This window comes from Linepithema humile, chromosome 8 (assembly GCF_040581485.1).
Source record: "Linepithema humile isolate Giens D197 chromosome 8, Lhum_UNIL_v1.0, whole genome shotgun sequence".
In the NCBI taxonomy this organism is placed as follows: domain Eukaryota; kingdom Metazoa; phylum Arthropoda; class Insecta; order Hymenoptera; family Formicidae; genus Linepithema; species Linepithema humile.
The window spans coordinates 9,191,744-9,204,949 of record NC_090135.1 but is presented as its reverse complement, the minus strand read 5'-3'; the positions used below and the strand labels follow the sequence as shown (position 1 = coordinate 9,204,949).

The 13,206-nt window shown below is 40.9% G+C and overlaps 2 protein-coding genes across 2 annotated transcripts; one reads left to right on the top strand and one right to left on the bottom strand.

Annotated features, from left to right (window-relative positions):
* Window positions 1–41: 41 nt before the first annotated feature.
* On the bottom strand, window positions 42–6,215 carry b (glutamate decarboxylase-like protein black). Its single transcript, XM_012374879.2, has 6 exons — window positions 5,807–6,215; window positions 4,221–4,768; window positions 2,411–2,805; window positions 1,432–1,895; window positions 621–958; window positions 42–313 (listed from the first exon to the last, which is right to left on the bottom strand). Exons 2-6 carry the CDS (start codon window positions 4,476–4,478, stop codon window positions 140–142), a joined length of 1,629 nt encoding a protein of 542 aa, XP_012230302.1. The 5' UTR covers window positions 4,479–4,768; window positions 5,807–6,215; the 3' UTR covers window positions 42–139.
* Window positions 6,216–7,583: 1,368 nt separating this feature from the next.
* On the top strand, window positions 7,584–13,194 carry PolrMT (mitochondrial RNA polymerase). Its single transcript, XM_012374931.2, has 11 exons — window positions 7,584–7,847; window positions 8,188–8,289; window positions 8,397–8,578; window positions 8,718–8,908; window positions 8,971–9,356; window positions 9,451–9,803; window positions 10,045–10,311; window positions 10,429–12,188; window positions 12,376–12,559; window positions 12,632–12,732; window positions 12,896–13,194. The coding sequence occupies exons 1-11, from the start codon at window positions 7,718–7,720 to the stop codon at window positions 13,002–13,004; spliced, it is 3,765 nt and encodes a 1,254-aa protein (XP_012230354.2). The 5' UTR covers window positions 7,584–7,717; the 3' UTR covers window positions 13,005–13,194.
* Window positions 13,195–13,206: the final 12 nt, after the last annotated feature.

Sequence of the window (13,206 nt, the reverse complement as noted above, 5' to 3'; positions counted from 1 at the left end):
TGTATTATTGATCGTTTTCTGCTTTCGTTCGAGGATCACGATGATGTTTTACCAAATTTCATCTATTTATTTTTTTATAATAATATATAATAATACACATATTTTATTACTAACCTATTATTTACAACACTTAAGCCGCCTATAAATCCGCAGCGAGCCTTTCTATCTCCTCAACGAAGAACTTCATGTCGGCCTCGGTTAATCCTGAATTTTGCAGGACCAATCTGAAGAAATTCGGCATGTCCCGCAGTGTCTGATACGTTATCAACATCGTTCCGGCTCGCACCATACGCTCTTTGATCATCGGCGCGATCTGCAACGATTCGAAATCAAATTAAAATGGAAATTAAAAGAGAAAAAAATAGATTAAATATTCAGTGGGAGTTAGAAAAAAAACCAATATAAATTTGCAAACCAGAAGTGCATGGAAAATAATTGACAGAGTGAAAAAAACTTCTGCGTCAGAAATGTTTAAGTCTAGACTTAATTTAAACATTGATTTAAGCAGAGAAAAATAATTTATCTTTTTCAGGCTTGTCTTTAGATTTTGTTTTGAGTTTTAGTGTCGTCGACAGAAACACGGCCTTAAAACGGGATCGAATTGAATCGGCATTGCGAACCTTGTGCAGCGCCTGATCGAGCTCCCGGCCGGTCAGATGCCTCTTCGACGGCGGCACGTAACGGAAGCAGACGTTGGTGCACTCGGGCTCGGCGAGCAGGCGCCAGCCGTCGCGCGTCCTGATGAGGTCGACGAAGTGGCGCGACAGCGCGAACACGCGATCGACGTGGGCTTCAAGACCGCGCGTACCCTTCGCCTTCCACATGTACCAGAACTTGACGACGTCGGCGCGACGGCCGCATTGCACGTGCTTGTCACCGCAGTCGAACGACGGATCGTAGAACTTGTCGTTCTGGAAGAGATAACTCGCGCCGCAGCCATGTGCTGCTTGTAGCAAACCTAAGTGGAAAAAATAAAACTTGTCATTCGCATATTTATATTTTAGTTGAAAAAAAGAAAAGAAAATAATTTGTGCAAAAAATATATCTCTGATCGCGATTACAATTTAATTGAAATATATTGATAATATCAATTGAGAAATGAAATCTTTTTGCTGCTCGGCAAATAGTGAAGGACACGCTTCGATTATCCTTGCTCTTTTCTCCATCGATGTGGAACCAACTTTTGCTCTTTTTGTATCGTTATTGTACAATGTCCTAATTAAGATTGAAGTATGAAGCAGAGAGTGAATGTTTCTTTGTCATTTTAATTAAGAATATTTTTTCCACTGAAAATGCACGCAGATTGATTTGTTGGTTTATTCTTAATTTCTTTTTTAATATTAATTTTTTAATCTTCTAAAAAAATATGATTATAAAAATTATCAAAAATTATCTTCCATTAATGAAATCAAAAACAATAAATATCAAGACCTTCATGACGAAGTAGCAAGGTGGAGCACTGCTGCGGCGCGGCGAGGAGCTTGTGAGGATTCCAAGTGACGGAATCGGCAAGCTCGACGCCGTCCAGCAGTCCGCGGTGCTTCCTGGAGATCAGGGCGCCACCGCCCCACGCTGCGTCCACGTGGAACCACAAGCCGTGCTTTTTGCAGATCTGGGCGATGTCGCGGAGAGGATCAAACGCGCCCATCACGGTGGTGCCCGCGGTGGCGGATACCATGAGCGGCGCGGCGCCTTCCTTGACGGCTCGGGCGATCTGAACCTCCAGATCGGACACCACCATTTTGCCCCGGGCGTCGACCTTCACCTGGTACACATTGTCGTAGCCGATGCCCAGAAACGCGGCGAGCTTCTTCACGGAGTAGTGCGCGTCCTCCGACGTGAACACCACCAGCCGCGGCACCTGCGATAACCCGGATTGCTTCAGCTGCGGATATCTGGAAGGTAATAACGTGAACGTTAATGTTATTTGACGCTAATCACAAATTATGACACAGCAAATAATAAAAGCAAGTTTTTTAATTGATGCAAATACGCTGTGCGTATCTAATTATTACTTTTGTATAATTTTTCAATTAGGCGTTGTTACCAGTATTGCCTTTCAGAGAACAATTTCAAAATGTTTGCTTAATATGCTATAGAAATTATTACTTTTCAGTTTCAACGCTCGGTACTCTTAATATTTCTCTAAGAAATTTCTTTATCATTGGAATGTTGACATGGAAACAATCACCCTCAGAACAGATAATTTGGAAAAAGAGAAAATATTACGTGAACTGTTCTAAAGTTGTACAGATTGTCTAAAATTTCGTCGACGCTTGCAATCCATGTAAATTCTTAAGAACAGCCTTCATATATATATATCAAAAAAATCAAACCAAATATTGATTAGAAATAAAGATTCCAAATAAAGTGATAACAATTAATGAATAATTTACAGATGAATTATCACCTGCTGTGGCGCGCCAGGTTGATGGCGTATCCGTTCGCCATGGATCCACCCGGGCAGAAGAGGCCCTCGCCGCCCTGCCAGCCGATGATGGCGCGCATCTCCCGCAGCACGTCCTCCTCCATCAGTGAGAACACCGGAGACACCTCATACGTGTAGACGGACGGATTGAGCGCGTCTGTCAGCCACTGGCCCAGCAGCCCGTACGGGTCCAGGCTGGAGTACAGCTGGTTCACGAAGTGCGGGTGGCCCGTCTTCACGCTGTAGCGGATGATGTCGCGCGTGAGCGTCAGCAGCTCGTCGTGACCGACGCCGTCGGCCGGCAGCGAGAGATCGACCACGGAGCGCAGATCGTGAGGGCCCACCCATTCGACCACTCGATCCTCGCCGGAAGTGGACTGTGCGGTACAAAATGCATTAACAGAAATAAACAGAAATTGGAAGTGCGAAAGCAGTTGCTAGTTGAGTAATTAAAAGGAAACAAACAATCACGTTAATTGGATCGTCCAGTGTATCTTATTCAACGGCATGTGTCTGCGCTCGTTGCGGAGAATTCTGCTTATTCTCGCCGCGTCCCTGATCGCACCCGCATATGTACAATTTGCGTCTCTAATTTGCCGGAGAAATAGCGCATAATAATGAGATTGATTAGCTGTTTAATTACCGCTAAGTACACTCGCTGCATTACAACCATAATTATTACTATCACCACTGTATTGTACACGTGAGTTCGCGCCGCACAGCATAAATTTCCGCCATTCCGTCGCATTCGTGACAAATGGCATTAGCATAAGAATGCGATTAGCTGCACCACTGCCAATTATTCGCCGGCAATGCGTGCGTTATTCTTGACGTCGCTCGATTATTTATGCCTTTTAAGAATGGTAATTAATGACATGATCAGCAGGAATCTATGATATCAATTTGCTGCCCCGGAGATTCTTCGTCTCTGGCGAGAAATCGAATTCGTGATATTACTTCTGGTATCGCCGCCAATAACGATAGCAGCGTGATAGCATAAATCCCAGGCTTTGCGAAAGCTGATACGTAAATTCAAGTAGATAAAAGAAAATCAAATAATGTTCTCTTTCTGCGAGATAAAATAAAATATGAAAATTTAATAAATTACATTATTAAAATATGGTAGAAATACGCGGATCACAATAGTTTTCTATCATTCTTGTAGAGCAAGTTGCCACAAACGAGGCACGAGAAAATGTGTTAAACAAAATAAAATAAAAACTATATAAACGCCGTAGATTAATATTATATTAAACAAAGAAATAATCGATAAGAAATAATCGATAAGGTCAAATTGCACAAAATAATTAACGATTAGCATAAACATGCAAAAGCTGCGAGTAAACGATTGAACGATAATTGCTGAAATGCAATCATCAATTATTCAACGACGTAAATGAATGCACATTCTATAAAAATTGCACACAATTATAAGATTAAGAGAACTTTATGACACGTTGCAGTACAGCGCATCGAAATACGCACACGAATAGTGATAATACTAAAAGGAGAATAATTATCGAGCTAAAATTACTGTTATCTGTTGTGCAATCCTTCGATATCTCATAATTATCATAGTTCACTTTCTTTTAGTCTCGTTGTACCTTTTTTTTAGTCTCGTTGACCTTTTTTTTCTTGTAACTGCGCTTATTACTATTTTTCTCTCACTATTTCTCTAATTAACAAGTTTTGCGCGCGAGGTCTTTAGTATCCGGAACTTCTTCATTTGTAAACTTGTGTCTCATTCTGTTGGTAAACAGAGAAGCGAGTAAAAGTGAAATAGATTGCTCACTTTGAACACCGCACGCTGCAACACGAGCTCGAAGAAGTTCCTGAAGAGTTTCTCATGGACCTCCCGACGCGGCATGCTGCGGAAGTGCTGTTCCTCGATCCCGTTCCGCTCCCGCGTGCCGTTTGCGTGTTCCGGGATTACGGATACGCCCGCCTGCGAATACTTCCCCGGCATCGTCCGCTGCAATTCCGCGCTCATCCTCTCGGCTTCCGTCCGGTCGAACGCGTCGCTGGATGGTGTGTCCTCGTTGATGGGCATGATGACGGTCAGCTGTCAGCTCGGGGTCTGAACTCGCGGCGTCGACGACGGTTTCCTTTATACGTATTAACACCCATCGCGTCAATCAAGGACGCGTCTCCCTCCAGCCGACCCTCGGCGCTTTTCCGCGGCGCGTTTCCGCGGCGTGTTTTCGTTTGCGCTTCACTCCGCAGACGGCGTCCTCGCTCGGAATATCCATAATTTAGATCCGAGAATCCTCGAGGAAGACTCGCTGGATGCGCGTCGTTGGGTTGACTCATGCCTCGACGAGGAACTCCGAATTGTGTGACCTTTTGAAAAAAATTCATGTCTGAGGATTGTAGGTGCTTGAGAACTTAATTTTACTTCAAAAATTTGTTTTGTTTATATTCAAAGACAAGCATGAATCCGAGATGTGTTAAATATATGACGCGATGATTGCGGTCGTCAATGAAAACTATAAAGAAGTGACGATTACCTCAATGAGTAATTAACAAAGATATTCATCGTACATTAATTATCATTGAGAGATCGTATAACAACGTCTCGCGCGGTCTCTCGCAACTGTGAAAAAGTAGAATCGCTCCGTTGCAACGTATTAATCGCGCAAATCCACGGCTGCTAATAACAATACCCTCGTTCGCGTTTTTGTTAGCCGTCCTCGTTTCGCACACAAGTCAAGGATAGGATTCGGTTATTAGCAAAACTCGTGAAAGTTGCGGTCGGTTTGATATAGACGGTTTTTGATAGTACGCGTAGCTATAATATTTAATTGAATTACACCAATTCCTGTGCGCTTTGTTTCTCCCATCTCGCTTTCTTTCGAAACTGGAACAAACTTTTATTTCGTTAAATGCATAAAAAGCGCAAGACAACGTATATTTTTTTTTTACTTCTTTAAAACTTATTTTATTTTAATTTTTATATATTAATTATTAAATAATTAATAATTATATACAAAAGTATGGGAATTTTTAAAACAATTATTTGAGATTTATTAGATGTAATTAATTATTTTCGATTTACTAGAATTAATCAAAATTAATTAATTGGAATTAATCACTAAACTCGTTTGCGTAGCTTATTTATTATTGATGTTACACCTTGATTCGCGTGAGAGAAAAGTTCCGCACAAGAAATAAATGAAAGGAGGAAAAGTCAAATGAACGGGATAAACCTGAAAGGCGCGAAATTTCCCCTGAGATCAGCGATACATTTGTAGGAAAGTGTATCTTTCTGTTCAGTAAATCGATGATTCATTTTCTGACGTCATTTATTCTGACTTACTGACTATAACTATTATACTAGTCGTATAATATCAAAGTGCTCTTTTTTTTTCTTTTACTTACAGGATGTATGTCCTCAATTCGATTCATTCTCCCATGTTGAAAAGGTTAATCATACGGAGTCATGTCGCAGTACTTATTTCCTCATTAGAAGGCCAACTTATCTATTCATTTTTATTACTTCTTGCTGTCTATTCTCATTATTTATACAGGGTGTCTGGCAATAATCGCCCCACCGGTCATGTACAGGTAGAGGAGGTCAAATCGAGTAGAAAAGTCCTTTACCATTTTTTGATTTTTGTAATAAGTACTAAGTAATTAACGAAAAAAGATTGGTGAATCCGTGCAAGTAAAGCGCGCGCAGCGAGAAGGACATCCCACTGCTATGCGATCACTAGGCGCGCGATGAAGCGTTGGGAGGAGCGCTCTACAAATGACAATGGCAACATACGAGCGGCGCGTAATGCTAGATCCTTGTGTCCTAGTGATCGCGTAGCAGTGGGACGTCCTTCTCACCGCGCGCGCTTTACTCGCGCGGATTCGCCGATCTTTTTTTGTTAATTACTCAGTACTTATTATGAAAATTAAAAAATGGTAAAGGACTTTTCTACTCGATTTGACCTCCTCTACTGTATATGACCGGTGGGGCGATTATTGCCAGACACCCTGTATATTTTTGATATTTTCTTCTATCCCTTTCTTTCTATTTTTTGTTAAAAATCTGTAATTTCATATAAAAGTGAGCATAAATGTTTTTATAGATGATAAAAAAACTTTGCTAGATAAATACTGTGTGCAGAATAGTGCGGCAAATTTTGCAGGGAAAAACATCACTAGAGATATACATTAAAAATATGAATATAGTTACCTTTGAATCGACGTTGCGCGAGCATCATAATTATATTTTCGTACATTATAATTGTTAGTTCAAAAAGGAATCAAAAGACAATGCTTTTTTAATGCTGTATCTATCAGTCCGACAACTGTAATAATTTCTACTTAACGTTTCGAAATAATTTTGCCGACTTTTCCTTGAATCAACAGTCATGGTGCACGCCTCGACGTACGATCTGCTACCGTTGAGATTTCGAATTGAAAATTGTTTTCCAGCTAATAGCTTAGTTTACACCAATTGTTTAGTACGCGTACCAAGTACGTACAAGTACTAAATCTACTTCTTTGATTGGTGTAGATTTTACATTAAACGATTTATATCTATCGGAGAAGCAGATTTCGTACTTGGTACGCGTACTAAACAATCGATGTAAACTAAGCCATTGACACAAGTCGACACAAGTCATTCTATTTTCGCTCGATATCCAACGAGCAACAGAAAGAATAATATTTTCGTCAACCCGTGTTTCTTGCTGAAAAACAACCAAAAATCATGGAACAAATTCTTCACATGCGCAACAGCGCAACCATAAACGTACAACGAAACTGAGAGAAGTAACAATTGCTCGCAGACATTTATGTAACCAGAGAGAAGACTGAGGGTGCAGTCCTATTAAGCACGGATCGGAATGGATTTCTCACCAGAATTCTAGTGAATTTTTTATCCTGCTATTTCTTCCGATCTACCACAATGGATTATGGTCGATCCAACTATAAAATTATGGTTGGATCTACCACAATGGATTATGGTCGATCCAACTATAAAATTATGGTTGGATCTACTCACAATGGTTTGATCTACAACTCACATATACGCAAATAGTGAGTTCTATGTGTGGTGATTACTAAACGAATATGGTGGCCCCCCCCCCCCCCTGCCGCAAACGTGCTCCCGCGGTACAGCTTGTGCTCCGTCTCTCTATTCCTTAGTCCGTGGACTGCACCCTAAAGGGGCCATGTTTATATGTGCGCTATATAGAGCGTGTGTTATGGCGGTTCACGTGTTGAGGTTAGCGAGATTTTCGTCTCGTCGATGATATTTCTAACAATTAATAATTTTTATTCCGCGATTATTCTAAGATGTTCAACTTCCTGAGAACACGCCTCACATCGATGCAGAATGCTCGTATCGTGTCAGCACGTCCTACCGTGCAGTGCTCAATGCGATTCTGCTCGTTCTGCAAGTTCTACCATTTAAAACCACTCAAACGTAAGCACGTGTAAATGAATTTTGTATAAAATGTTTACAAACGATATATTCCTCTTTTACAAAATAAATTCTTTTTTATGTTATTACAATTTCTATTTTGTTAAATATTTTTTAATTAACAAAATAAAACTACACTATAGTTGTACTTTATAATTGCACTGCTCTGATTTAATATTTTATTATGTTTATTGACATAAAATAATGATTTCATAAATTAACACAAGTCTTAATTATTTGCTTAAAATTTTTAGAAAATTATTCTTGTCACAAATGTATTGATCTTTGTGAAGAAGATATATACAAATATATATATGTTACAAGTTATTTTATGTATTTTCAGCATTGAGACACACACAGCTTCGTCATTATGCAACAACTGATGTGGAAGTAGAACTTCAAGCTCCCTGGAAGCAGATCAAGCGTCGTTCTAAGAAGCCAGAAGGTATATATGAAATTGTACATTACTACACGTTACAAATAATGAATATATAACATAGAAGTAAGCTAAAATATACTAACAGTTAATCGCCCTTTATTCCATCACAATAGAACCATGTCAGAAAAACAACAGAAAAGCAGCAGTACACAAGTTAAACTTTGCTCATATATCTGCTTTAGTCGATCAGCCTGATACTAATAAATTGCACGATATTGCTCATCTCGACAAGGGAGCGACCACAACACAAGCAAACAATGCTAAGACTGAATTTTCGAAGGATTTAGTTTATACAGTAAGTAGATCAAATTTTATTTTATTATCTTTTGAAAAGAAGATAAAGATTAGAATGAAAGTATAAGATAATTATGATGATAAATTACATTTAAATTATATTATTCCTTTTGAAAATTTAATTAATGTGTCGATCTCAGGAAGACCATCTAGACAACACATATAATATGATACTTAAGGAATCTGAAGAGTATGTAGAGGACAAGTCCACAGTGATAGAAAACCTAAAGGAATGTGGTATAAGCGATAACACTACACTAATTAAGGATTCTACTTTTTTGGACATATTGCAACGAAACAAGGAGAATGACCTCAAGGATGAGCCATCGCTGTAAGTGCGAATGTAATTGGAATATTTTCTGAAAAATCTTTATCGACAACTTGTCTTTTTAGCGCACATGCATCCAAGTGCAACAAGAGTTCGAACGAGAGTTTTTACGCCACAATTCCCTTCACGAAGCAAAAGGATATATTCGAGGATTCCCTCACCGATCAGAATCTGATATTGCAAGTGCTGGCCTACGTGGACATCTATATACAGAACAAAATGCTGACCAAGGTCTCCAAGATATTGATGAAGAATTCCGATCTACTCAAACGCACTAACATCCCCACGCCGTACAATATGTTCATGGAGTTTTACGTCTCTAACAGAAATATGCCAAAGGTCTTCGAGATCCATCAAATAATGAAGGAAAATTCCATCACACCCGACGCGCAGACGTACGCTCTTATGTTTCAAGTAATCGTGAGAATGAAACATAAGGAAAGCCAAGAAGGTGAGTGGATCGGCTCTTAAAAGCAACGAGTTTTATATCTTGTAAAACTAAAATACTTTAGATCATTTTTTAAATCTATAACGATTCCTTGCAGAGAAAATGGCAGATGTAGTTGCGGATATGAATCGCAACGACGTCTCTTTCGATAAGATAATGAATACAGTGCTTATGAAGATTAATCAGCGCGATGATGTTCTACGGTGCATTCAGCTCGTAGATCCGGAATATCGCGTGCGATACAAAAACATCAATACTTCGCACAGTTGCAAATTGCTGCAGAACTTGACGGCGGTCAAGAACTATCAGTGCCCAGCAAAGGGAGTAATAACGAACACGAACGAGCTGCGAGACATGGTGCGTACACAGCTCGAAATGGAGAAGCGGTGCACGATGGAAGTGAAGAGTATCACGCAGTTCACCGGGGATCCCAACGTTAGACAGCAGGCTGTAAGTGAATTTCATCGAATGAATTTTAAACGTAATTCTAATTTATCTGAGAATTAAGTCAACTTTTGTTTATTTCACACTTCAACATTTTAATCTAATGTAAGTTTTTAAATTTTATTTAAAACTAATGCAATTTTGTAATTTTTTAAATTACTGTAATTTTTGTTTAAAAAATTATTCTGAGAAAACTGTATCAATTTAAACAACTTGAATTGAAGTTAGTTAATCATGTTGCTTTTAGGTGGGACAAATCGCGGAATGGACAAAAACCTGGAAATTAGTCGTGAAGGAGGCCTTCGAGAGAAACTTGACTTACCTGAAACAGAAAGAGATCAGCAAACAGGATTTGAAATTTTTATATCCGTTCCTGGAAGTCCTGCCCAAGGAGGAATACATCAACGCGATTTTGCGCGAGATCAACCAGCTGGCCAGATCCTCGGACGTGTACAGCTTACCTATGTTAAATCTTTATACAACACTAGGAAAATATATTTACACAAAATATCAGGTAGTTAAAATTTATATAATACATAAAATTTATGCTTCAAACTTATGTAATAACAAATGAACAATCTTAAACGTATTAAACGCATTATGAAGCTCACGTGACAAACTTTGCGTTTAGTTTCATTGCAAGATGAAAGCTGGCATCATCGAGAATGTGATACAAGTCTACGATAAGTACTTGGAGTGGTATTTGCAAAAGGATTCCACCGACAGCAGCGTGAACGGGCGTAGCAAATGGCAGCAGCTCGTTCATGAGATGAACAAATCCGGTCTGCACTCGCAGATGATGGTGCCAGAGTGGCCTCGACACGTTCTGGTGAACATCGGCAAGTTTCTGTACAACATCATCATAAACGACGTGAAGATTCCTCACGTATTCAAGGCGGGCGCGCCCGAACGACTGATTCCCGCGTTCTACTTACTCTACCGAAATAAAACCAAGATCTATCTGACGGAGGAAATCAAGCCACACCCGCATCTGTACAAGGTGTACAAAGAATCGCATCCGGAGACGCTGACCTTCGACACGATCTTGTTGCCGATGTGTTCGCCGCCGCGTCCGTGGATCGACATCAACACCGGCGGCTATCTCATCTCGAAGGCGGAGTTCGTCCGCGATCCGTATATGACGCCGACGTATCTGCTGAGTAAAACGCCAACGAAGCAGCTGTATCCGGCGTTTGATTGCTTGAACCAACTCGGCACGATTCCGTGGCAGATCAACAAGCCCATACTGGATATTTTAATTGAGATCTTCCAGAATGGCGGCTCGGAAAAGCTGGAAGTGCCGCAGCCGCCCTCGGCGCTGCCGTCTCTGAAAGATCTTATATCGCGCGAAGGCGGCAAGGTTGACAACAGCAAGATATCGCATTTACTGGTTCAGCTGAAGCGCAGGAAGAACGAAATGTACTCGCTGTGGTGCGACTGCCTCTACAAGTTGTCTCTGGCGAATCACTTCAGGGACAAGGTGTTCTGGCTGCCGCACAATCTCGACTTCCGAGGCAGAGTATATCCGGTGCCGCCTCACATGACTCACCTCACGTCAGACTTGGGCCGCTCGATTCTCATGTTCGCGCAGGGCAAACCGCTCGGGCCCAACGGCTTGGACTGGCTGAAGATACACACGATTAATCTGACCGGCATGAAGAAGCGCGAGCCGATACACAAGCGGCTGGAGTTCGCGAACGAGATCCTCGACCTGATCATCGACAGCGCGCGGAATCCACTCACGGGCGAGATGTGGTGGACGAAGTCCGATGAGCCGTGGCAGACGCTGGCGGCGTGCAAGGAGATCGACTATGCCCTGCAGTCGCCAGACGTGGAGCGGTACGTCAGCAGTCTCCCTATTCATCAGGATGGCAGTTGCAACGGGCTGCAGCACTATGCCGCGCTCGGGCGCGACCAAATCGGTGCGGAGAGCGTGAATCTATGTCCCATGGACACGCCGCAGGATGTGTACAGCGTCGTCGCCAGCTACGTCGACAACTATAGGCGAATTGACGCGAATGCCGACGTCAAAGTGGCGAAAGTCTTGGAAGGGCATATCAGCAGGAAGGTCATCAAGCAGACGGTGATGACGACGGTGTACGGAGTGACGAAATTCGGCGCCAGGCTACAGATAGCTCGGCAGCTGAGCGATCTGAAGGAGTTCGATCATAACTACGTCTGGAGCGGCAGCCAGTATCTGACCGAGAAGACATTCAAATCTCTGCAGACGATGTTCGCAAGCGCGAAGGAAATTCAGGACTGGTTCACGCAGTGTGCTGGCGTTATCTCGCTCAACAATCAGTATGTGCAATGGGTGACGCCGCTTGGTCTGCCGGTTTTGCAGCCCTACTTCAGGCGAATCAAGTCGACTAGTCAAAAGAAGCTCGGCAAGTAAGTTTATAGACAGATGGTGTAATTATATATAAGCAAATGACAATTGGCTTGGCCTTGGCTGCTCATTTTGTAACATATTTTTTTATGTTTTTCATATTCAAGTATTTCTTTCATACATATGTTTTGTATTTCTTTCTTTATTTCTCACATCTATCTTCATGATAAAAATATTTTATGCTCACAGAACGTCAAATATAAAACCGGACACTATGAAGCAAAAGAATGCTTTTCCGCCGAATTTTATTCACTCGCTGGACTCCAGCCACATGATGCTGACGAGCTTGCACTGCGAGCAGGCAGGAATCACATTTATGTCGGTGCACGATTGTTTCTGGACGCATCCCTGCACGGTGGACATTATGAACAGAGTGAGAAACGGACGCACGCATACATCACTTCGAATATTTTTGGATGAAATTTTAATCCTTTTCCGCTTTCAGATCTGCCGAGAGCAATTTGTCATGCTTCACAACGAGCCCATCCTCGAAGATTTGTCCAAGTTCTTTTGTGAGAAATACAAAGATCACTTCACACTCAAACAGTAAGTAGTTCGCATACTTTAAATCTTTGATGATCAAAACATCTAAAAAATTTTTAGTACCAAAATTTGAAAAATCTGAAAAAGATCTAGAAGCTTGTGCAAATCATAAAATAAAAGAAAATAAAATATCAATGTTGTTAAAATTACTTAATTGAAATTTTAGCCCCATACAAAGGAATCAAGCAGTGGGCATGCACGTTTTCAAGAATCTACCAAAGAAGGGTGACTTCGACATCAACGGAATCCTGTCGTCTCGATACTTCTTCAGTTAAAACTAAATTGTCTCGAGAAAACATTATTTTTAGACATACATTATGCACATGTAATGTGCACTAATGTAATCTAGTTTTTGACATTTTAATTGGTCTCGGTGCGCCTCGAAAGTTATATATTGACCAAACAAAATGTTGAAATAATTAAAATAAATAATATTGTTAGGCTAATAGATTTTTTAAAACTGAAGATGCTTTCTTT